Here is a 26,114-nt window from a genome sequence, read left to right as displayed (position 1 = left end):
ATGATTAGCCAGTCTGGGAGTGAAAGATAAGCAGGGTTTGTATTGACTTAGCCAGTCACTTGCTGGAAAAGCATATGCTTGCCTATCAGACGATAATAGAATATAACTTGAATATTTATTTCACCTCTCGCCTCTGTCCACTCTTTCCACCTCAAATTTACATGTCAACTCCCAAGAAAAATAACCTATTATGCTTAAATTACTATTCAGCGACATGCATATTTTTAGTTCATATTATTATGCACTAAAATGCTGTTAATCAGAAATAGTAAAGGAAAAGCAAAAAAAAAGTTTCATTTTGGTCAACTCGTACAATAAACTTAAGCTACCAAGTTTAATAAATTTGCTTTTAAGTAACAGTGCAGGGAGTGTTTAATTATTCTCTCCAGGAGTTGTACATTTGAAATCATATTAGACCACTTCAAGTCAAATGTGAAGAACTCACCGATTTAACTCACTGAAACAAAAAACTCTGAATAAAACATTCACTGGTTGTTTCAAAGCAATCCAGGTTAATTCAACAATGCATACTGGCATGATACTGGTCTCAAATCAATGATCTATTCATATAAAAGGTCAGTGAACATTTCAATAGTAGAGTGGCCTATTTCTTCTTTTCCTTTTAACAGTAAAGCATTGTCTACTCAATATTCTGAAGGCATTATTCCTCCTCCGTTCTCGGCCCTGCTGAATTTTTTTTCCGTCTTCCCTGAAGGTGCTGGCTCATATTGCTGTACAATTCCACTTCTTGTGTATAGTCCAAAAGCCCATTCTCAATTTACGCCAATTTACAAGAAGCTGCATTTGTCCACGAGGGAATATCACAGCAGATTCTGATTGAGTCTTCATCTGACCTCCACATACGGCATTTTCCAGCATGGCAGTAACAGAGGTAATAAACATCATGCGCCAGAGTTGAATGATGGGCAAATGTTTCTTAAATGTGACAGAGTAAATCAATTTACATAATAACCCTCAACTGCAAATACAATGTCATGAAACTTAATAACCAGGCCATCAGTTGACCTATCATGGCTGCCCTTGCTTTTCTAATTTACTCTAATCCCTTTTCCTGCATCTATTTTCATTCTTCAAATACTATCCCACTCCTTGAAACTGTTATAAGACTCTACCTCGATATCCACTTATGGTAGAGCATTTCCTATTCTTATAATCTTTTGTACAAATTAATTTCATAAAACCTCTCACCTCCTCCATGATAATCTCAAAACTACAGGCTCACTAATTTCTTTTCTTTTGTTCTTGGGGTGTGATAGTCACTGGAAAAGGCAGCATTTGTTGCCCATCCCTAACTGCCCTTGTTCAGAGGGCCTTTAAGAGTCAACCACATTGCTGTGGGTCTGGAGTCACACGTAGGCCAGGTAAGGATGGCAGATTTCCTTCCCTAAAGGAAATTAGTGAACCAGATGGGTTAGGAGGGGATTTCCAGGATTTTTGCCCTGCAAGTGAAGAAACAGTAATATAGTTCTAAGTCAGGATGGTGTATGGTTTTGAGGGGAACTTGCAGTTGGTGGTGTTCCCATCCTCTGCTGCCCTTGTCCTTCTAGGCAGTAGAGGCCTTGGGTTTGGAAAATGCTGTCTGTCAGCTGGCAAATTTCTGCAGTGCATCTTGCAGATGGTACACACTGCTGCCACTGTGTTGGTGGTGGTGGTAAGGGGAGGGGGGGAATGTTTAACGTTGTGGATGAGATGCCAAGCAGGCTACTTTGCCCTGGATGGTGTCACGCCTTGGCATTGTTGGAACTGAACTCTTCCCGGCATGTGGAGTGTACAGGAACAACCAGTTTAAGTAGTAGATACATTCCTGGAAACCACTACTTACATCAAAGCAAGTTTTCCCATTTACATATATGTAACATCAGGAGATGCATTCCCAATCCAAGATTTTTGGTCTTAATATGCAACACAAATATGAAATACATCTTATTTATAAGCCAAAAAACAAAAACAAAACAAAAAAAAATGCACACTACACTAAAACAAGCACCGCTCACCATCGATGTGGGAAGGAGGGGTTTTCTTGTGTCTCGCTTTTTGGCACCTATACATCTTGAACAGCTTGGTGAATTGCTGGTTTGAAGAATGCTCAAATGGATTGTTGTATCTTGTGCTTCTGTTTTTCTTGGTACAATTCCCTGTATCAGCAGATGACCTTTTTAATCTCTCTGATCTTCAAACTTCTTTAAGTAGTATTATCTTCAAAAATGCGCCCCTTCAATGAGCTTGAAAGCCTCTGACATTTGCTGCAATGTTAGTCGCTTGCTTTATGATGCTTCCTCTTCTTCGCCTGATAGAGCTCGCTCCTGCTAAAGGTGCCACAGCTCCTTGTTGGTCAGTTCTTTGCCGTGGGACTCCAGCACCTTCTCAATGTTATCTTGGTCCACTTTTTAAAAAAGTAACTGCTTTGTTGGCCATAGTCACTATACCTTGCCAAATAGATTCAATTGGCTCATTGAAACCACAGAAGTCATGAACAGCTTCAGGGAAGACCTTGCACCATACATCATTCATGTTTAACTGTTTTATCTCCTCCAAAGCATTTGCAATGTTGTTAATTGTTTGAAGAATGCTGCAGCTATGCCAGACCTTGCGGCGAGTTGGGATTTCCTCCTTGGTGAACCGTGTAAAGGTCCCGTGTAGATAAGCAAGTCTTGAATGTGGCAATAACACCTTGATCCATGGGTTGGATCAAGGATGTCACATCTTTAGGTAGGTATTCTACATAGATTTCTTTGGAAATCCATTTAGGTTTAAAGGGTGTCCTGAGACATTGTCCAAAAGTAACAAAGCTTTATGAGCGATGTTTCTCTGAGCAAAATATTCCATGGCAGCTGGATAAAAATGCACCGAAAACCACGTTCATTGGCGGCTGAGTTTTCTTATTTGACCTCCAAATTACAAGAAGATGTCCCTTGCTATAACCCTTCATTGCTCTTGAATTTTGAGTGATATACAAGCAGAGGCTGAATCTTGAAGTCACCTTCTGCATTGTCATCCAGTTACAAAGTCAACAGATCCTGGCTTGAATCCTGATGCAGTATTTTCTTCAGTTGAAATGGCCAGGTCATTGAGTGTATTTAAGACCGAGATAGATAGGTTCTTGATTGATAAGGGGATCAATGGTTACGGGGAGAAGGCGGGAGAACGGGGTTGAGAAACTCATCAGCCATGATTGAATGGCGGAGCAAACTCGATGGGCCAAATGGCCTAATTTCTGCTCCTATGTCTTATGGTCTTAAATACATGTCCTGATGGGCATTTTCTTCCAAAAACAAAATAGGCCCATCTGATTCGCTGATTTGCTGCGGTGTATAGCCTCCCTCAAATGGCCTTCAACTCAACAAGATAATTACTGGGCGCTATGTTGTCAGCACTCGCAGCTTCACTACTCATCCTGATGTTGTGCAGGCTGTGGCATCCCTCAAATCTATCAAACCAACCATGACAGCAGGACTCTCATCTTCTTGCCATTTCAGATTGTTAAACCCAGCCTTTCTTTTCATAGTCAGCCTGTTAACAGGCATGTTCCTTTGGTTCTGGTCCTCGACCACACCCTCAATCATTCCATATTTGCGAACCTGATGCACCTAGTACAGATAATCTTTGTAGCACTTAAGAGCAGTCACACTTTGGGCACTGGCCTTTACCTCATCTTTATTCTTCTTGATGGTGCACGCAGTCATTGGTGGAAGCCCAAGTGAACTCGCTATGGCTGCAGCCTTTTCAGTATCACCATGTCATAGCGCTTCTAATCTCTGTTCCAAAATAATGGTTTGCCTCTTCCTTTTAGGAGGGTCGCCTTTGTCTCTGAATGCACTTTCGATAGACATCTTGTAGGCTTTACTCACGTATTGCAAGGTAAAATTATGAAGCAAATTAAATTAAAGCAACACATGCAACGTACCAGGTTATGTACCTTGGACAATTTGCATATGCGCAGAATCTTGCGGATTCAGTAATAATAACAATTTGAACATCAAGTCACTCTCACTGCAGCAGGCTTGGTAAACTTGCAAGCTGGTGTTCTTGGTCAGGTTGCTGTTGTTCTACACACACTTACTCAGCTTGGACATAACTGCTGCAGCTTTTGCCATGAGGGAGTTGATTTCAGCATCAAATAACAGATTACTAGTTCTGCAGAACTTTTCGGAACCAATTTATTTTCTACAGTGCTACATAACCCCTAGTACTCCAAGTTTTCAGTCCCACCATCATTTGTAAAAACTGATGCAATTGTTTACTCAGCACCTCCATCATAGCTACATTCTCCACGCTTGGGCCCTTTTCTTCATCCCTAGCTATGCTACCCTCTCTTGCTATATTTTTATTTCTTAGTTATCAAAAAACACAATTCATTTCATACCAATGTCTTTTTCATGTTCACTGTTGTAATTATCATCTGCCTTCTCACCTTGTTACCAGATTTTATCTTTAACCGTACTTTTATCATATGCTTCCTTTCAAATTTCAGGACTGTTTCAATCTATTTATACACAAAACTGTAGACATCGATCACCCCCTTTTTCTCTTACTGGAACATAGATCTGAGAGATAATATTTAAAAAGTGATGACTATCAACTCGATTGATAATTTTCCCACCAATTTAATTTGGGTCCAATCCCTTTTTAGTTATGCTTCCATCCAGCATGTTCGCCTTTAAAACAGTTCATTTTTATTTGTTCGTAGGATGTGGCTATCACTGATAATGTCAGTATTTATTGCCCATCCCTAATTACCCTTAAATGGTGTTGATGAGCGATCTTCTTGAACCACTGCAGTCCAATTCTATTCTTACATTGAATGCAACATGTCATGGTCACTATTTTCCCCGATGGTTCCCCTTGTCTCATGTTATTTGCCCTCCTTCACTTCCCAGAAACAAATCAAGCAATGCTTTTAAGACTAGAAGCAATCCTGGATGGAAGTTAAAAAGCACTTACTTTAACCTTGTGTTACATTTGAGGCCCAGTTAAAATCACCTAACAGTATTGCTCCATTGTTCTTGCGTATAGTTTATCTGAACTGTCTAAAGATCACCACCCGTCTCTCCTTTCCACAGGTGGCTTGTAATGCACACCAAGAATTGTCCTATTTCCCTTCCTATTTTGTGATTCTATTCATATGGATTCTGCCTTGGATGTCATCCTTACATTTCAGTATAACAATAGAAACCTTAATCAATACTGTCATCCTACAACACCACCCCCTACTGTCCTCAAAAATATTGATATTCAAGTTCACAATCCTGTGCAAACCTACACCATCGGTTAGGTTATCAGCTTATCAGGCATAAAATTGGACTTGCAAATCAGTCATCTATTATAAAGCCTGCATAAATTCTATTGGTTTCAATAGAAATAAGTACCCAAGCAGCTAATCTGCCACGTGAGTTTTGTGCCCCCACATTTCTGATACTGCTTCTATAATAATTATGACTATAGTTAATTCTTCTCAATCTCCAATATTATTTTAAACGTTTTGGACATTTAAGTATATACCATTCAACACATCTAAAAATCCAAATTATTGTTGTATACCACAGCCCAATTAGGTTTTCACCCAAATTAAAACTTGCCAATTTAATGTTAATTATTTCACTAAACAGTCATTAAAGGATTCATATAGTCACAAAACATTGAATTTCTGACTTCAGCTGTGTCACCATGAACAGGTGTCAAGTATTTTCCAACACGTGAAATGGGGGCAAAAGGGGGAAAAGAAGGGGAATGTTACTCTAGACTGCTATTGTCAAATTTACATCAGTAGAAACAGTGGAAAAGTAGAAAACTGCTTTGAAGTTTGGTCACAGAAGGACATTTAATCAAATCTTCAAACTAAAAAACCTTTTTTGTAAACTTTAGCATTATTCAGCTCATCTAAAACTGAATTATTCTTGTTTTCTTTAATACTTGTGGAAGATAGGCATTCTGTAACCACATTTTTCCTTTTGCTATGGCCCCTAAACCTTAACTTATTAAAAGTTTAACGTCCATTGTAAAAGCTTTATAACATTTTTTTGGAGGCTTGCATTTACCTTTTAGTGGGTCCTGTTCAGCTCTCATGATGTCAATCAATGAACTCTCCAGTGAATGCATGTTTAAAGTGTCATATAATCTAGTTCGATCCTGGAAAAGGAACAGAATTTAATCTTTGTTTGCTGACCGCTTCATTACTCAGACAAATTAAGGCAAACAGTAAAAAAGTTACCAGTGGTTACTTTCAAGGTAGGATGACACTCAATAGTATATTTTTCATTATTTCATAATTACATTTGGAATTTGTGTGAAGAATTCAATGAATTTTGTATATGATACAAATAATTTTGAAAGATTAAAGTTAGTTGAGGCATTTTCAATTAGTGTCACTCCTGAGAAGGGCTGATCCTGCATTATGTAAAAATGTAGAATTAGAAATTATTTCTTGACCACCATTATTGCAAAAACAAATAACTATAACTTTAAAAAGTTTTTAAAAATTAGTATTTTCAAGTAAACTTGACTACAGCCTTAAAGTCCAAAGTAAAATATTACTAAATATTTACTGAAAAGGTACTTTATAGATACAGATCATTGTGATCAAAATTGCAGTTAAAAATACTACTCAATGCGCACATTGTAGAACATTACAAACTTATGTAATGCAACCTGTCCAATCGTTACAAACTTGCATATTTCAGATGACTTCAGAGATCGATTTGGAATAGTTTTGCATTCCAAGACCAAGACTAAGGATAGTCCTAAAAGATATTCAGAAAGGAAGCTGGAGAGCCAAAAGGACCCATGGGGGGGCGGGAGGGGTGGTAAACTGTGCCAAAGAGCAAAACATTCAGCAAAATGATGAAGTAAGATCCCAATGAGTCAAATCCCAGGGGTTCCGTCCACAAATTCATGTTAAGCAGAGCTTCATGATAGCCCAGGACAACCCATTCCCACATGAATGCATCTCTATATGTATGCCTACAAATACAGATGGTCAAAAACCAACAGATTCAAATGCTAGATGTAAACACAGTAAAGTAGTATGTGTGGAAAAAGTCTTAATTCAATTTGTCCAAATCTTACAAAGGCTTGACCTTGGAAAAGGTTTTGCATTAAAAAATTGTCAGAGTTAGCTCCAGAAAAGCTCCGTAGTCTATTTACGCTTACCATGCTGTCCTCAGACATGCGCAATACAGTCCACCATTTCGTCAATGAAGTCAAACACGTTTTCGTGCTGCAGTGCAAAATCCCGGAACATCTCCACAGCCTTTGTGGCATCAGCTAGGGAAGCAGCCAGGCTTAGCATTTATCTGACTCTTCAGGGTTATCTGCCTCCTGAGCTGAAGAACATATTGCATCGACGATTGCATCATGCCTGTTCCTTTGTGCCATCTATGACATTGTCCACTTCTGCACAAATCTCCATAGTGGTCTCTGCTGCATCCTGTAGGCGAGTGAGAAGTGCTTAGTCATTGGGTTAGTTGGCCTCACCCTGCTCCTCGTTTGACATCTTGTGCAGTCATAACCTGTTCGAACCCAGCGTGACGGAAGCGGTTGGCAATTGTGGCTTCTGTCAGCATCTTCCACGTCTTGTTGGATTGTACTCCTGCTTCTTATCGATGATCTCGATAACCTGAGAGATCAGCTGCCATTGGTAGCAGGTTTTCAGGTTCCTCATCACCCCTGAACAATAGACTGGAGTTTGGCCGTGGTGTTAGGAGGCAAGAACATAGCTGATGCTCTTGATGTCACCAGCGATGTCAGGGTGCATGGGCAATTGTCTGTAATGCTGACAACCTTCCTTTCGCTGATATGTGGTGTCTACTTTTCTGACCCACGCTGCAAAAATACTGGAGGTTAGCTAGGCAGTTTTTGGGTTGTGTCTTGACATTTGTGAAGCAACGTGGCTTCTTGGACTTTCCTATCACAGGAAGCAGCAGCATAATCGGCACAGACCATAGCAATGACATGCTCCTTGCTCCATTTTCCATCATTATATGTTTCACTTCTAAACATCAAAAAATGGTCTGGAAAAAGATGGTAAAACAGTCTGCTTTCAACCACATTAAAAATGTCTTGTGGTGCTTTCTCTTACAGCACAAATCCAATCTGGCCCATTACTATCCCAGTCTACTCTCAATCACTAGCAAGGTGATGGAAGGTGTCGTCAACAGTGCTATCAAGCAACACTTACTCAGCAGTAACCCACTCACTGATATAAAGGCAAAATACTGCGGATGCTGGAAGTCTGAAACAGAAACCAAAAAATGCTGGACAAACTCAGCAGGTCTGACAGCATCTGTGGAGAGAAAGGCAGAGTTAACGTTTTGAGTCCTTATGACTCTTCTTCAGAGCTGACTTCTTCAGACCTGCTCACTGATGTTCAGTTTGGGTTCCTCCAGTGCCACTCAGCTCCTGGCCTCATTATAGCCTTGGTCCAAACAAGGACAAAAGAGCAGAATTCCAGAGGTGAGGTGAGAGCAATTGCCCTTGACATCAAGGCAGCATTTGATAAGAGTATGGTATCAAGGAGAACTAGCAAAACTGAAGTCAATGGGATAAGGGGGAAAAATATCCACTGGTTGGAGTCATACCACCTAGCACAAATCATCTTCAGTTGCTTCATCAATGACCTTTCCTCCCACACAAGGTCTGAAGTGGGGATGTTCACTGATTGTACAATGTTCAGCACCATTCAAAAAAGGAACTACAAGTACAACATTTCAAAAGTTCATCTCAGGGAAAGTGAGTGAATTTTTGGATTTCTCCGCACGTGCACATTTGTTTTTTTCAAAACTTACGACAAAACCTGTCATTTGTTCTCAATAGTCACACACTCAGCAGGTTCAAACATGTTTTCTGTCAATTGAGAGGTGGAAAAAGGGGGAACCATCCTACCATCTCTCTCCTGTCTGTACCATAAGGACATAAATACATAAGAAATAGGAATTTTCATTGACCCCCTCGAGCCCACTCCACCATTCAATAAGATCATGGCTGATCTGGCCATGGCCTGAACTCCACACCCTCCTTAACGCCCGACTTACTTGTAGATCAAAATTTGTATGACTCAACCTTGGATGATCCCACCTCCAAATATTAACAACTCTTAAGAAATTCTTCCTCATCTCCATCATAAATGGATGACCCCTTATATGGATGAAACTTACCCCCTAGTTCTAGATTCTCCCCGAGGTGAAATATCCTCTCAGCACCTACCCTGTCAAGCCTCCTCAGAATCTAAGATAAAAAGCAAAATACTGCAGATGCTGGAAATCTGAAACAAAAACAAAAATTGCTGGAAAAACTCTGGATCTGTGGAGAGAAAGACAGAGTTAGAACTAAAGAGAAGTAGAAATGTGGTGAAATATATAATGTTTAAGGTGGGGGGGTGGGACAGGTAAAGCTGGATAGAAGGACAGTGATAGTTGGAGGCAAAGGATTGCAAAAGGTGTCACAAGCAAAAGGTGGAAGGGGTGCTGATGGTGGTGATACTGACTAAAGGATGTGCTAATGGTGACATTAAGAGTAGAAAGCTGGATGAGCAAGTGACAGATGGCCCTAGTGGGGTTGGGGTGGGGGGAGGGGACGGTGTGGGGAAAAAAGATCGAAATAGGCTAAAAGGTGGGGATAAAACAATGAATAGAAATAAATTTTTAAAATAATAATAGAAATAGGTGAGAAAAATATACATATAAAAATTAATATTGAAAAAAGGGGATTAAAAGGGGCGAGGATGGAGGAGAGAGTTCACGGTCTGAAGTTGTTGAATTCAATGTTAAATCCGGAAGGCTGTAGAGTGCCTAGTCGGAAGATGAGGTGCTGTTCCTCCAGTTTGCGTTGAGCTTCACTGGAACATTGCAGCAGGCCAAGGACGGACATGTGGGCATGAGAGCAGGGTGGTGTGTTGAAATGGCAAGCGACAGGAAGGTCTGGGTCATGCTTGCAGACAGACCGAAGGTGTTCCGCAAAGCAGTCACACAGTCTGCGTTTGGTCTCTCCAATGTAAAGGAGACCGCATTGGGAGCAGCAAATACAGTGGACCAAATTGAGGGAAGTGCAAGTGAAGCGCTGCTTCACTTGAAAGGGGCGATTGGACCCTTGGACGGTGAGGAGGGGGGAAGTAAAGGGGCAGGTGTTGCACCTTCAGCGATTCCATGGGAAGGTGCCGTGGGAGAGGGTTGAGGCGTAGGTGGTGATGGAAGAGTGGACCAGGGTGTACTGGAGGGAACGGTCCGTGTGGAATTTCGACGGGGGTGGGGGTGGTGGTGAAGGGAAGATGTGTTTGGTGGTGGCATCATGCTGGAGTTGGTGGAAATGGTAGAAGATGACCCTTTGAATGCAGAGGCTGGTGGGGTGAAAAGTGAGGACATGGGGGACCTTATCATGATTCTGGGAGGGAGAGGAAGGTGTGAGGGCAGAGACGCAGGAGATGGGTCGGACACGGTTGAGGGCCCTGTCAACCACCGTGGGTGGGAAACCTCGGTTAAGGAAGGAGGAAGACATGTCAGAAGCACTGTTTTGGGAAGTGGCATCATCAAGAACAGATGTGTCGGAGGCGGAGGAACTGAGAGAATGGGATGGAGTCCTTACAGGAAGCAGGGTGTGAGGGCTTGTAGTCGGGGTAGCTGTGGGAGTTGGTGGAATTGTAATGAATATTGGTGGACAGTCTATCACCAGAAATTGAGACAGAAAGGTCAAGGAAGGGAAAGGAAGTGTCAGTGATGGACCGTGTGAAAGTGATGGCGGGGTGGAAATTCGAAGCAAAGTTAATAAATTTTTCCAGGTCCAGACGAGAGCATGAAGCAGCACCGAAACAGTCATCGATGTACCGGAGAAAGAGTTGAGGGAGGGGGCCTGATTAGGGCTGGTACAAGGAATGTTCCACATACCCCATAAAGAGACAGGCATAACTGGGGCCCATGCGGGTACCCATAGTCACACCTTTTATTTGGAGGAAGTGAGACGAGTTTAAGGAGAAATTGTCCAGTGAGAGAACGAGTTCAGCCAGACAGCGGAAAGTGGTGGTGGATGGGGATTGTTGGGCCTCTGTTCGAGGAAGAAATGGAGAGCCCTCAGACCATCCTGGGGGGACGGAGGTGCAGAGGGATTGCACATCCATGGTGAAGAGGCGGCAGTTGGGGCCAGGGAACTGGAAATTATTGATATGATGTAGGTGGTAAGAGACGGGACAAGGGGAGAGAGAACAGAGTCATGATAGGAAGAAATTAGTTCCTTGGGGCAGGAACAGGCTGACACGATTGGTCTACCTGGACAGTCCTGTTTGTGGATTTTAGGGAGGAGGTAGAAGCAGACTGCCGAGGTTGGAAGCTGTGGGGGGGGTGGGTAAGTATAACCCAGGCCTTCCTGTCGCTCGTCATTTCAAAACACCACCCTGCTCTCATGCCCACACGTCCATCCTTGGCCTGCTGCAATGTTCCAGTGAAGCTCAACGCAAACTGGAGGAACAGCACCTCATCTTCCGATTAGGCACTTTACAGCCTTCCGGACTTAACAGTGAGTTCAACAACTTCAGATCATGAACTCTCTCCTCAATCCTCACCCCATTTTAATCCCCTTATTTCAATATTTTTAAATTTTTATGTTTTTTCCCACCTATTTCTATTATTATTTTAAAAATTTACTCATTGTTTTATCCCCACCTTTTAGCCTATTTCGATCTTTCTTCTCCCACACCGTCCCCTCCCCCACCCCACCCCCACTAGGGCCATCTGTCACTTGCTCATCCAGCTTTCTATTCTTAATGTCACCATTAGCACATCCACATCCTTTATCCTTTTGCTAATGACATCTTTTGCAATCTCTCCTTTGTCTCCACCTATCACTGGCCTTCTTTCCAGCTTCAGCTGTCCCACCCCCTCCTTAAACAGTATATATTTCACCACATTTCTACTTCTCCTCAGAATCTAACTTGTCTCAATAAGATCACTTAAACTACGAGTACAGGCCCAAGCTGCTCAACCTTTCCCAATAAGATAAGACCTTCCTCCCGTAAAAATAGTTATACAGAAAGATACTCTATGGGTTGATCTTATACCAGCTGTTCAGAGATAATAGCACAGACCATTTAACAATTTACAGGGATAGGAATAACCTAAGAATTGACTGGAAGTTCAGTAGAATTTGAAGAGCTTGCATTTCTGTACATTAGGATGTCCCACAGCACTTTGCAGCAAACGTGCACTCGAAGAGTAGTGACTGTTTATAGAAACGTGCAACCAATTTTGCACATAGCAAGATAATGGCCATAAACTAATTTTTGTGATGTTGGTTAAGAAATAAATATTGGCCAGGACACTGGGCAGAACTCCCTTAATTTTCTTCAGGGCATACATGAAGGACTGAATAGTCTACTGCTGCTTATATTTCTTATGTTTTTATGTTCTAAAACATAGCACCACAATATCTTTTAATGCCACCTGAAAGTAAGGCCCTGCCTCCCCCAATGCCTGATCCAAAAGGTGGTACTTCACAGTGCAGCACTCTCTCAGCACTGCAATAGATTGGCAGCCTAGATTTTGAGCTCAAGTCTCTGGAGTGGGATTTGAATCCATGACCTTCTGATTCAGTGGCAAGAGTGCTACTACAACTGAGCCATGGCTGACACGTGCAATAAAAGAAAACTTGAGAACAATTTCTCAAGTCCAAACAAAGCTAGATGGTGCAAATGTCAACATGTACAGCTATAGATAGAATTCATTACTCAGCCTATAAAAAGTAAATGATACATTAACCTGTTGAGAAAAAAAGCAAGCTATGTTTAGTATGATACATTAAGGTATATTTGAGAACTCATCATGCTGTGTTCTGAGGAATTTTTTTGTTTCTTCCACTATGACAACACTGGGTTCTATAGATTCTTCAGTTGCTCTCAACCCACCTCAGCTTTGATGGATGTGAACTGACCAACCAATGAAATCTGATGAACACAGGTCACCAATTTTTCTTGCATTACTAGCTGTGGATTATAGAAATTATGACAAGGACACCATTGAGACCATAATTTCTGCGACTGCACTACCTCTTCAAATGGCACTACCTACTTTCATCCCATTTCTCTTTCCCTTATTCTCTACATTTTTGCTTTTCAAATACTTATCCAAATTCCTTCAAAATTAGATCATAGTGCATCTCAATGGCCATCCATGGAAACGCACTCCACGTTCTAATAACTCAAAAATTCTAAATTTCCCTTTTCTCTTCCAGAGTATCTATAACCCCACATTACTAATTCACCAACCAATAGGAAAAGTCTTGTTATTTATTCTCCAAAGCTTTTCAAGTCCTCTTTTAATCCAAAAAAAGTCTCAATTTCTGAGCTTCATAATTATAACCTCTCATTTTTGGTATACTTCTAGTGAATCCTCACTGCAATTTTTCCACGGCTGACATTCTTTGTACATTGAAGCATGCAAACTTACATGCAATTCTCCCAACAACAATCTAAACAACATCACTATCAAATTGATGGCCAAATGTACAAAATTCACTTTTTTGTGCAGTCTTTTCTACCTGCTCTTCCATCTTTAAAGATCGAGTATCCGCAGCATCGACGTCCATAAGAATGGTAAAATTTAGTAGGTACTTCCTTTAACTGATCTTTCCCCTCCCTAATTTAAAAAAAGACACTTTCATACTTTGATGCATAGAATTGCATCTGATACTTATCTTCTCACTGCACTAACCCCAGCTTCCTCATGGCATTCCTCTCTCCTTCAGTTTGCCCTGCTCCAATTTCAGTACCAGCAAACTTCATTAACATTCCTTCTGTGTCTATTTCCAAACCATTCACAATTAAATGGTGGACAGAAATATCCCCAGCCTGGATACAGAGGCACCTGAAAAGTATCCACTTATGACAACTCTTTGCTGTCAGTCCCTTAACTATCTGGCTATACATTTCTCTTAATACACAAAACAAGACTCTTCGTAACACCTTCAGAAAATCTCCATACACAGAATGAACCATATCCAAATCTCCCCGATTTCTGCAATAATTTATTTGAAAAATTCAAAAGTTTGTGAAGCACAGCCTGCTCTTAAAAATTAAATGTTCACTGGCCATGGCATTACCTAATACACTAAACGTTTGCTAATTTCATTCTGTATCATGACTCAGGAAGCTAATCACTTTGAGACAAGCCTAACTACTGGTTTACCCTAAATCTTTATTGAACAGATGGTTGATACATCACCTTTCAATCCTTTGACACAATTCATGCCTCTCAAAAGTTGAGAATATGGGCTATTGCCTCATTCCAACTTCCAATAGTCTGGGATAGCTACTATCTGGGCCCAACTTTAGTCCCTATTAAATCAAATACAGTTTTCCGGTTGTATAACAGCCAGTCTTTCCATTCTGAAGTCCCTCACTTCTAAAATGCAACTAAAATGTGCAAGATTCCTCAGATCAGAGTTTTATGGAATGATCAGCTGGTTAATGTTGAACTTGACCATGCAAGGCCTCAAGCCCTTATCTATGTTAAGGTACATAATCTCAGCAATGGGTATTACAATTGAGCTCAATACTCCTAGGTTTGTTTAAGGGGTGGGGGGAATGGGGGGGAAGAAAAGATGACCAGGGGAAAAAACACTTCATGCATGAGTTCCCACTCCCGACTGCTATCTAATAACATCTCAAATATAAGAGAAAGACAGAGGGACAGGGTCAGGTGCATCCGTAATAGCTCCCATATGATCAAACCCAAACAATGGTCACTCTTCTGGCTTGTAAACAAAAGATGAGCTGGAGGTACTGATGAGCCATCACCGTGGAACAATACTCCAGTATGACTACCAAACTTCAGGACAGAAAGGAGGATAACATTTCAAAGTGATATCCCCTGTGCCTAAAACTTAATAAACAAATAACGCTGGTACCAATATCCTCAAGATACTAACAGGTAAAACACAAATTCAGAACTAATGTCAGGAAGCACAAAATGATCAATATATGAAATGACCTTCCCAGATGGGGCAGTGGCGGCAAAAAAACTGCAGATTCATTCAAGAAGCAGTTAGATTGCTACAAGAGGAAAAATGATTTTAGATTTCTATGGGCAGATGAGCTGAATGACCTCCCTTATCTGAATTTCCTTTGTGAAATGTTAGCATATTTAGTACAGTAGTTTCTATACTTGAGACAAAAGGCATTGCTTCAGAGCAAGTTACAATCGCCAATAGAAAGAAACCACTGAAATTAGCAGTTAAGCAAAATAGAAGCTGAGATCAAGACTGGAAAAAAATAGCTGGTACTCAGCATCCAATTAATCAAAATCAAAGCATACAAAAACGTACTTGCAAAATGGAGTTCTCTGCTGAAAGCAAAAGCAACTCAGCCATTGGAAATCTTAATATATAATTGCAATTATCAGAATGCAACACTGATGGGCTCTGTCGCTTGATGTGAAGGAAGCTTCCGACAAAACATTTTCTTTAAAAAAATCTGAATGAGACAGCCGATTGAGAGATATTTTAGTCTGACATGACTTTCAGGCAAAAATTTCTCCTAGCTGTGGCCTATGTTTTGAGCTGCACTGAAGTATGCAGCTGCAAGTATACCTCTCACTTTTTCCTGGACCTGCACTTAAAGTCAACCTACATCCACCCAAATTTGGAATGGGACATCACAAAATCGCCATACTCAAGTAACTGCATTTTAAACAACTCCTGTACCTGATAGACTGTTGCATAGTATCTGCCTTTTATCTCCACAGGATTGCCCATTATTGGATAAAATCCAAGATTCACTCCTAAACTTCAAAATGACCGTAAGTATTAAAATACACACTTCGCTGGTCATGTTCACACATTTCATCATTATTTTTTGTTATTCTTACTTGATCATTTTCAGGCTGCATTCTGCTTCCTCCTGTTCTGTTTTGTAACACTTCAATTTCAAAGTGTATAGCAGGGCTTCCCAAACTGTGGGCTGTGACCCCTAGTGGGGTCACGAGATGAGGTTTTGGGGTCGTGAGCTCCGAGGCAGCCATAATGGCTGCTGTGGAGCTCAAACTGAATGCTAACAACTGTAAGGTGCCTTTAAAATTTTGCTTTTTTTTCTCTATTGGTGGGCATGACCTAATGGACAGATCTTTAATACCCGATTTCTGCTGCAAATAAAAAAGCCTCTGAAAAGGTAGTTGTTTCTTAAAATAACTGCAGTTTAAGTACTTCCCACCATGCTCAAACAGCCACCCCCCCCTAACTCAAATTTCTCTCCCCTCCTTCACTCTTTCAAATCCACCTCCCTCCTCAATTCTTTCAGCTCTTCTCACCCACCCTGTTCACACTCTGGGGTCATGGCAACTTTCAATGAGGTCACAGTGGGAAAATGTTTGGGAAGCACTGGCATACAGAATTCAACATAGAAGTAGTTTACAAATTACAGATGGAGCAGGAAGCAATCGTTGCTTTAAATACCACCAACAGACAAATCATATAAGGTCCCAACTGCTACCAGATGCTTACATGTTTGATGCAATTTGTTTGTCATGGAATGTCAACCAAGTACTTCAATGGACAGTAAACAGCCCAACAAACATGCTGTAATTATAATTGGGGACTTAACAGAACAGGATACAAAATTGAGAATTTGGGGCAAAAGCCTAATACAACCATTTACAAATTTGTGCTTTACCAATGGTTGAATCATCCAAGTTGTACAGTTTACTCAGTGAAGATGACTTTCCTGCTTCAATACAAACCACTACAACTTAATGAAGAAAATGATAATTTGTGACAATCTTAAAATCTAGCTTTATGATACACTGGGATTCACCACAACAAATATTTCACACTGCAGGTTGACCAATGCAGTACCAGCAATGCTTACAGCTTCAGTTCAAATTTCAGTTTTGTGAAATGCAGATCTGAAGTATGAAGCAGATCCCTATTTCCTGCTTCTCACTGGCAAACTATTAGCCCGAGTAATGGAGTGAATAACTTCAACCCAAATATGGCAAAATAAAATATTTTGGAGTGAGACAGGAACAGAAGCAGGCCATTCAGTCCTTGTGCTTATTTTGGCACTGAATTAGACCGAGGTTAATCAGTACCTGAACTCCATTTATTTGCCTTTGCTCCATAATCCTTAACCTAACAAAAATTTATTTATCTTGGGTCTTAAACTTCAATAATATCCATAGCTCTTTGGGGAGCAAGTTCAGATGTCTATTAAACTTCATGTGAAAGTGTTTCCCAACTTTACTTCTAAATGATCTACAGATAATGTTAAGATTATGCCCTCATGTTGCGGATTCCCTTCTACATACATACGAACATATGAACCAGGAGGAGTAGGCCATTTAGCCCATCAAGCCTGCTCCGCCATTCAATGTCATATCTGATCTGATTGTAACCTCCTGCCTACACCCAATAACCTTTCACCCCCTTGTTAATCAAGAATCTATCGAACTCTGCCTTAAAAATATTCAAAGACCCTGCTTCCACTGCCTTTTGAGGAAGAGAGCTCCAAAGACTCTCAATGCTCAGAAAAAAATTCTCATTTGTCCTAAACGAGCAACCCCTTATTTTTAAATCATGACCCTAGTTCTAGATTCTCCCACAAGAGCAAACATCCTCTCCACATCCACTCTGTCAAGACCCCTCAGGATTTTAAAGGTTTCAATTAAGTCACCTCTTACTCTTCTAGACGCCAGCGGATACAAGCCTAGCCTGTTCAGCCTCTCCTCATAAGACAACCTGCCCATTCCTCGTATTAGTCTAGTAAACCTTCTTTGAACTGCTTCTAACACATTTACATATTTCCTTAAATAAGGAGACCAATATTGTACACATTACTCCAGATGTGGTCCCACCAGTGTCCTGTACAACTGAAGTATAATCTCCCTACTTTTGTATTCAATTCCCCTCACAATAAACAATAACATTCTATTAGCTTTCCTAATTAATTACTGTACCTGCATACTAGCCTTTTGTGAAGCATGCACTAGGACACCCAGATCCCTCTGCAATCTCTCACCATTTAGATATGATTCTTTTTATTCTTCCTGCCAAAATGGACAATTTCACATTTGCCCACATTATATTCCATTTGCCAGGTTTTTGCCCACTCACTTAACCTATGTCACTTTGTAGCCTCATGTCATCTTCAAAACTAATTTTCCTACTTTTGCGTTATCAGCCAATTTAGCAACCATACCATCTGTCCCCTCATCCAAGTCATTTATATAAACTATAAAAAGTGGAGGCCCCAACACACTACCCATTACATCCCGCCAACCAGAAAAAGATCCATTTATAGCTATCCTGTTTTCTGTTAGCTGACCAATCTTCTATCCATGCCAATATGTTACCCACTACACCATGAGCTCTTATTTTCTGAAGGGTAGCACCTTATCAAATGCCTTCTGGAAATCTAAATACAGTACACCCACTGGTTCCCCTTTATCCACAGCACATGTGACTTCGTCAAAGAGCTCCAATAAATTGGTTAAACATGATTTATCTTTCACAAAACCATGTTGACTCTGTCTGATTGCCTTAAACTTTTCTAAGTGCCCTATAACATCTTTAATAATAGCTTCTAACATTTTCCCTATGACAGATGTAAAGCTAACTAGCCTGTGGTTTCCTGCTTTGTCTCCCTCCCTTTTTGAATAAAGGAGTTACATTTGCTATTTTCCAATCTAATGGAACCTTCCCTGAATCCAGGGAATTTTGGAAAATTAAAAGCAATGCATCAACTATTTCACTAGCCACTTCTTTCAAGACTCTAGGATAAAGTGCATCAGGACCAGGGGATTTGTCAGCCCACAGCTCCAACAATTTGTTCAATACCACTTTTCTGATAATTGAAATTTCTGAGTTCCTCCCTCCCTTCCATTTCCTGATTTACAGCTATTTCTGAGAGGTTACATGTATCCTCTATAGTGAAAACTGATGCAAGATACCTGTTCAATTCAGCTGTCATGTCCTTACTTGCCATTATCAATGCTACAGGCTTCCTTTCTACAGGACCAATGCTCACTTTGTTAACTCTTCACATATTTAAATATCTAAAGAAACTCTTACTATCCATTTTTATGTTTCCAGCTAGCTTTCTCTTGTACTCTAATTTTTCCCTCCTTGTTAATCTTTTTGTCATTCTTTGCTGTGCTTTATATTGTCTAATCTTCTGACCTGCCACCCAGCTTTGCACAATTATATGCTTTTTCTTTTAAATTTGATACTATCTTTAACTTTTTAGTTAACCACAGATGGTGGATTCTCCCCTTGAAAGTTTTTTCTCTCGTTGAAATGTATCTATTCCCTGTATACCCTTAAGCATCTGAATGAAATTAAACACCTTGATTAGATCACCCCTAAATCTCATACTCAAGGAAGTACAAGTAAGGTTTTTTGCAACCTGTCTGCATATTTTAACCCATTACGCCTTGGTATTATTCTAGTCAATCCACACTACTTCTTCCAAGGACAGTATTTCTTTCTGGAGGTTTGGTTTCCAAAAAAAGAGAATGCAGAACTCTGGAGGGAATATATCCATTGTTCTTAATTTGCTGTCATTTGCAAATTTTGGAACTGCAGCTTTCCATTTCAGTCAAATCATTAATCACATTAACCCATATTGGGAAAAGCTGTGGCCCAAAAACAGATCACTGGGGAACACCACGTTACATCAGCCAGAGAATGAATCTTTTATCCTGACTCGCCATTTCCTACCTCCCAACCAACGACCAACCTGTCATAAGGTTACCCCAATTCCATGCACACTCATTTTTACTAACCATACTTGTGCAGAATCTTATTGAACGTCTTCTATAAGCCTAAAAAGACACTTCTCTATCCAACATACTAGCAACCACTTAAATCTTTCAACTTGTTTACTCATACGTGATCAACCCTTCTCAAATTCATGCCAATTCTCTTATCAACTGTACTGCCCAAATCTCAATCTCTCTTGTTACTGTTGGCTCATCACTTGTGGGGAATTACTAGAGCCTAACAAGTCGTAAGTGTCTGGTTTCTCTCCCCCTTCCCTTTTTAAATAATGCAGTGACATTTGCAATTTTCCAATCCAAAAGGCAATAAGGTGTTACACAGAAGGTAAATACAAGGCAAGGGCTCCTCACCCATTTCTTTTACTACTCTGATAAAGGCCGTCAGGCTCTGGAGATTTGGCTAATTTAAGTACCATGGTTTTATCAACTACAATATTAAAAACTTGTATTCTAGCTACTAAGTTCCTCCCCTTGACTTATTTGTAGGGTTCCTGTACAACTTTTATTTTATTATCTACCATCACTGGGAAAGCAGATAGAAAAGTTAGTAAGTTTGCTATTATGTCTTATAATCCTGCATGCATCCTTAACAGGTCCACATTCCCCTTTACTATTCTCTCTCACCATATTTCAAAATATCCTTGTTGTTAAATTGATATCCCTTGCACATTTTGTCCCCCATATATGTTCTCTTTTTGCACCCATTCGTTCTTTGTATCCTTTTTTTTTGCTTTCCCATCCATCAGATATCCACTTTTGCATGCCTACATTTGTTCTTTCTTTTAACTTGATACTGTGTCTCATCTAAAATGTTGACCATGGCTCCTTAACAAAACAAGTGGAACCCTTTAGGGATACGTACTGGTTTTGTCAGGAGGTCTTGAGGCACGCTGGGTAGCATCCCTGCCTCGAGCCTGAAGCTCTGGTGCCGTAATGTTACTCGACTAGCAATCCAGAGGCCAGGGTAATGCTCTGGGGACATGGGTTCAAATCCCACCATGGCAGCTCAAGAAATTTAAGTTCAATTAATAAATCTGAAACTTATAAGATGGTCTCACTAATGGTGACCATGGAACCACTGTCAAAAACCCAGATGGTTCACTAATCTGTTTTAGGGAAGGAAATTTGCTGTCCTTACCTGGCCTGACCCACAGCAATGCGTTTCACTGTTAAATATCCTCTGAAATGGCCTAGCAAGCCACTCAAGCTGTATCAAACCGCTACAGAAGAGTCAAAGAAATTAAACCGGATGGAGCATCTGGCGTCAACCTAGACACTGGAAACAACAACAGCACACTCAGCTCCATCAATCCTGCAAAGTTCTCCTTACTAACATCTGAGGAGGGCTTGTGCCAAAATTGGGAGAGCTGTCCCACAACCTAGTCAAGCAACAGCCTGACATAGTCACACTCACCACATCATACATTACAATGGCAGACACCCAGGTTCCTGCACCATCATCATCTTTGGTTATATCCTGTCCCACGCGCAGGCCAGACCCACCAGGGGTGGTGGTGAGAGGGGTAATTGTCCTGGGAGTCCTCAACATCGACTCAGGACCCCATAAAGTCTCATGGCATCAGGTCAAACGTGGGCAAGGGAACCTCCTGATTACCACCTACTGCTCTCCTCAGCTGATGAATCAGTACTCATGTTGAACACCCCTTGGAAGAGGCACTGAGGGTGGCAAGGGCACAGAATGTACTGTAGGAGGGGGGTGGGGGACTTCAAAGTCCATCACCAAGAGTGGCTCAGTAACATTACTACTGACCGAGCTGGCCAATTCCTAAAAGGTCATAGCTGCTATATTGGATCTGCAGCAGGTGGTGAGGGAACCAAGAGGGAAAAACCTACCTGACCTCATCCTCACCAATCTACAGCCTTAGTCCAAACATGGACAAAAGAGCTGAATTCAAGAACTGAGGTGAGAGTGATTGCCCTTGACATCAAAGCAGCATTTGACCAGTGCAGCATCAAGGAGCCCTAGCAAAACTGGAGGCAATGGGAATCAGGGGCAAAACTCTCCACTGGTTGAGTTGTTGGAGGTCAATCTTGTCAGTCCCAGGTCATCGCTGCAGGAGTTTCTCAGGGTAATGTCCTAGGTCCAACCATCTTCAGCTGCTTCAATGACTTTCCCTCCACCATAAAGTCAGAAGTGGGTTGCTTGAAGAACACACAATGTTCAGCACCATTTTCGACTCCTCAGATGCTGAAACAATCTGTGCCCATATGCAGCAAAATATGGATAACATTTAGGCTTGGGCTGACAAGTGGTAAGTAACATTACCATTGACTAGAAACTGAACCATCCATATAAATACTGCAGCTACAAGTCAGAGGCTGGGTTTCTGCAGCGAATAACTCATCTCTTGACAACCCAAATCCTTACTACCATCTACAAGGCACAAGTCAGGAGTGTGATGGAATACTCTCCACTTGCCTGATGAGTGCAGCTCCAACAGTTAAGAAGCTTGACACCACCCAGGATAAAGCAGCCTACTTTGTTGGCACCCCATCCACCATATTAAGCATTCAGTGGCACAGTGTGCACCATCTAACTGATGCACTGCAGCAACTCAGCAATGCTCCTTTGGCAGTGTCTTCTAAACCCTCGGCCTCTACCAAACATGTAGAAGGACAAGAGCAGCAGGTGCATGGGAATACCACCACCTGCAATTTCTCCTCAAAGCCACACACCATCCTGGCTTGGAAATATATCGCTGTTCCTTCATTGTTGCTGGGTCAAAATCCTGGAACTCTCTGCCTAAGAGCACTGTGGGTGTACCTACACCACATGGACTGTAGCGGTTCAAGAAGACAGCTCACCATCTTCTCAAGGACAATAAATACTGGCCTAGCAACGATGCCCACACCCCATGAAAATGAATAAAAAATCCTACCCCAGAACATGACCACCAAGGAAGGTGCTGCTAAACAGCAGCAGTATCAACCTGCAAATCCTTCCAACACATGTCAATGGCAGGCATTAAGAGCAGGAAAGTTTCCTGTGTGTTGGAAAGAACTTTGGAGTCTCTACCGTCACTATCCATTGCTCCTGACTACAACACAAAGGGAAAAAAGTGCACATTACCACAGCAACTCAGAACGAACTGTAACACACCGCCACCACAGATTTTGTATTATAACAAATACATCTGAATAATTTCCAATGTTGGTAAGTTTATCAATAGTTCAACCAAGGTTCATGTAGCCAATTAATTTTTCATTCTATTGATGCTGGTCTTAGATTTAAAACCTTGGTGTGTGACTCTCCTTCCTTTCAAACTTAATACTAAATTCAATCATATTATGGTTACTATTCATAAGGTGCTTCCTTACTGTCAGAATTAATTCAGTTGTATTACTCATCACTAAAATCCAGCATGGAATATCCCGTTGTCAGTTCTAAGATGTATTTTTCTAGAAATTGATATCTATTAATCAAGCTGTTCTGCTTTTTCCAGTCTATGAAAATTAAAATCTCCTATTGCAACCAACCACTTTATTTTTGCTATGTTTCCTCGATTTCCAAATTTATACATCCCTCCACTACATCACTATCAGGGGGTCTGTAGACAACCCTAATGGGAGTCTTGCATTCTTTGCTGTTCCTCACTTACCCATACATTATCAACGACCGGATCGCCCTTGCTGAAATCACATGATTATGTCTTTTATCAATATTGCTACTCCTTCTTTCTAGGGATTCCATAGCCTGGAATAATTAGCTTCCAAGCATGGTCAGGTTGTAACCACGTCTCTGTAATAACAAATTCATCGTACCCTCTTAATTGAATTTATGCTTTTAACTTATTTTTCTTATGCCTGTGCATTTGTGTACAAATCTAAGTAACTGTCACCACCCTGCTCAATGCTGCTGGTCTTTTTCCTTATACTTTGACTTAATGGGAATTTTCCTCTCCCACCTCCCTAACTAATTTAAAAAATTACTCCAATGCCTTGGTGCACTGCAGCTTTCCAGAAACCAAACCAGAATTACATTTAGAATGATGCACTTGATTTTTAAAACATGAATGCATGTTTAAGTTGAATGAGGAACTGGTGATAAAATTTCCCAAATTTTATCCTATAATCTTATGTTTCAGGAAAAAACCTTTTGGTGCACTGCCAGTTCTGTAATTGTTCAAAGTTACTTTCTGCAGAATGTAGTATTGCAAGCTTTATGGCTATACTGAATGGAGCACAAAGAATTAAGACTTTTCACACCAGAATCCACTGTTTGGTTGGATCTCCTATAAGGTATTAATGCAACAAAAACATTTTTACTGTATTTTGTGGAATCATGTTACATGCTACTGAAGCCTTGTCTTGAATAGGTTTATTAATATCTTCAGAGAATCACAATGGCACTCACACTCAAATCCATTTCTCCAATTAACCACTTTTATCATGTACATGTATATTGTAAATAGAAATATTTATGTACATTAAAACACATTGCCATTCTGCTTAACGTGTCCATACTTTTTTGGATGCTATTAAGTTATTTCATTACATGGCCAGAGCTTAGTGTAACCAGCAAGTATTATATTACAAATACTCTCCTTCATATTCTTAACAAATAGCAGAGTGTCGGGGACCCAGAACAGAACTCATCTAGTTACTGTGCTGGACAAAACTTTTCATCCCCTGAAATAGGGCTCTTGATTCAAACTGTCACTTAGAAACCACTTGCCCAAATGGACAGGTTGATCCTTGCCCACCTCCCCCAACCCCCCAAAAGAAGAAACGTTTAGGAATACATTTGCAATATTGTTTCTTGAAGCACATCTAACCCGAATGATATGCTAGTGTTTTCCTGTTTACCAGCATCATCAGCCTTTGCACTTAAATGAGAGAGCAAGATTGTGTTCTCTCTATGTAAATTTCTTCCTGCCACAAAATACAGAACAAAAGAAAATCTTACCACTAAGCCATAGAGACTGAAAAATACTGGACTCAATTCCTGGTCTGTAATGAGTTGACTGATTTCAACTAGGCCAGCAAATTAAATACACTTAGAATCAATGCTCGAGCAATGGAAATGATCTATGTATATTCTTTAAATAAGGCAGGATTCTCATTTGCTAATTACTATCTAATATAATTTGTTGCAAAATTGTGCACATACTAAGTATTGGGCTTCCATCTATGATAACCTCCATGAACAAATAGCCTGCTGACTCATCATGACTGATCATTTGGACAAAATACTGGAACCCAGCAAGAGCCAATGCCTTCAGAAGAGGAGATAAACACTGATTTTTTTCCCCCCAAAAGAAACTTCCTGTTTTTCACAGTTCAACCATTTGGATCCGGACACTTAGCAAATATTACAGATTGGCCCAATCGTTGGTGCTTCTATGTGGGGAAACATAAATCAGGTGCCTTTTCCGTTATGGGTGCCAACAGGGAAAATCACCTGAGTCAGGAAACTTGAATACTAGCTAAATATACCTGATCAATACTTGAAGTTTCCTACTGTGGAAGATTCTCAATCAGCATCCAGAATGCAAAGACAAACTGATAAATACTACTATGAAATTGCTCACTGCAACATCCATAGACTCCTCCCACAGTGGAGTTCTGAAATAACAAATAGGTAAATGTAGAAAAGAGAGTCAGTACTTCCTAGAGGTGTCAGCATTTTCTTTAAAATAAGTGTTCCAAGGAAGAAAAAAAAACTCTTATATGGGAGGTTCTTCTGTTAAACACACACTTACCATTTTCCTTAAATTATCAAATATACCAACATACCAGCAATGAAAGTAACAAAAATAAAATCAAACTAGCACAAGCGTGACAAATGCATTCAGGGAAAAAAAAAGGATTTATAATAATGGATCACTTTTTTAATTCTGCCAATGAACACTAAATTAAGATACACAAAATTCTGAAGCAAATTAAGCAACAGGCAAGAGGTCAATCTGCAGTCACTAGTCACTGTTCCAATGCTAACTAACTCTCCATCTCTGATTAAGAGTGCACTATTCTGTAATAGCTTACCATGTCATCAGACCCTTGTACTGTTAATTCTGACCAATGGATGGCAGAGAACATTGCTACTACACATTGAAGACATTGATCAGCCAAGCTCATGATTGCTGGGAAGTTTAAAACTCCCCTTGAACTGCACAGGCTGAGCAGTGTATGATCTTTTTAAAAGAAGCTGCTGTTCAAGTGTTCTTCATATTTTGCCCACTGCAAGCCAAAATAAAGCCAGCAAGAGCTACCCAGTACCTCCGGAAGAGGAACAAAAACATAATCAATTTTGCTACACCAAGGAGAAATTGTGACAGGATATTCCATTTGCCTTTTTAACACAGGTTTCAAAACGGAGACAACATAATT

At 40.5% G+C, this 26,114-nt stretch overlaps 1 protein-coding gene across 2 annotated transcripts in view; it reads right to left on the bottom strand.

The window, feature by feature from the left end:
- cpeb4b (cytoplasmic polyadenylation element binding protein 4b) overlaps window positions 1-26,114 on the bottom strand; it is an 87,334-nt gene that overhangs the window by 56,472 nt on the left and 4,748 nt on the right. For both annotated transcript variants that reach the window (XM_078550598.1, XM_078550599.1), the window contains exon 2: window positions 6,057-6,147. In XM_078550598.1, the coding sequence (XP_078406724.1) occupies window positions 6,057-6,147 (91 nt within the window). The remainder of the gene's footprint in view (window positions 1-6,056; window positions 6,148-26,114) is intronic.

The sequence above is a fragment of the Cetorhinus maximus genome, chromosome 10, assembly GCF_964194155.1.
Source record: "Cetorhinus maximus chromosome 10, sCetMax3.hap1.1, whole genome shotgun sequence".
In the NCBI taxonomy this organism is placed as follows: Eukaryota; Metazoa; Chordata; class Chondrichthyes; order Lamniformes; family Cetorhinidae; genus Cetorhinus; species Cetorhinus maximus.
Note: the sequence above shows the minus strand (reverse complement) of the source record. Positions and strands in the feature narration are given on the sequence as shown.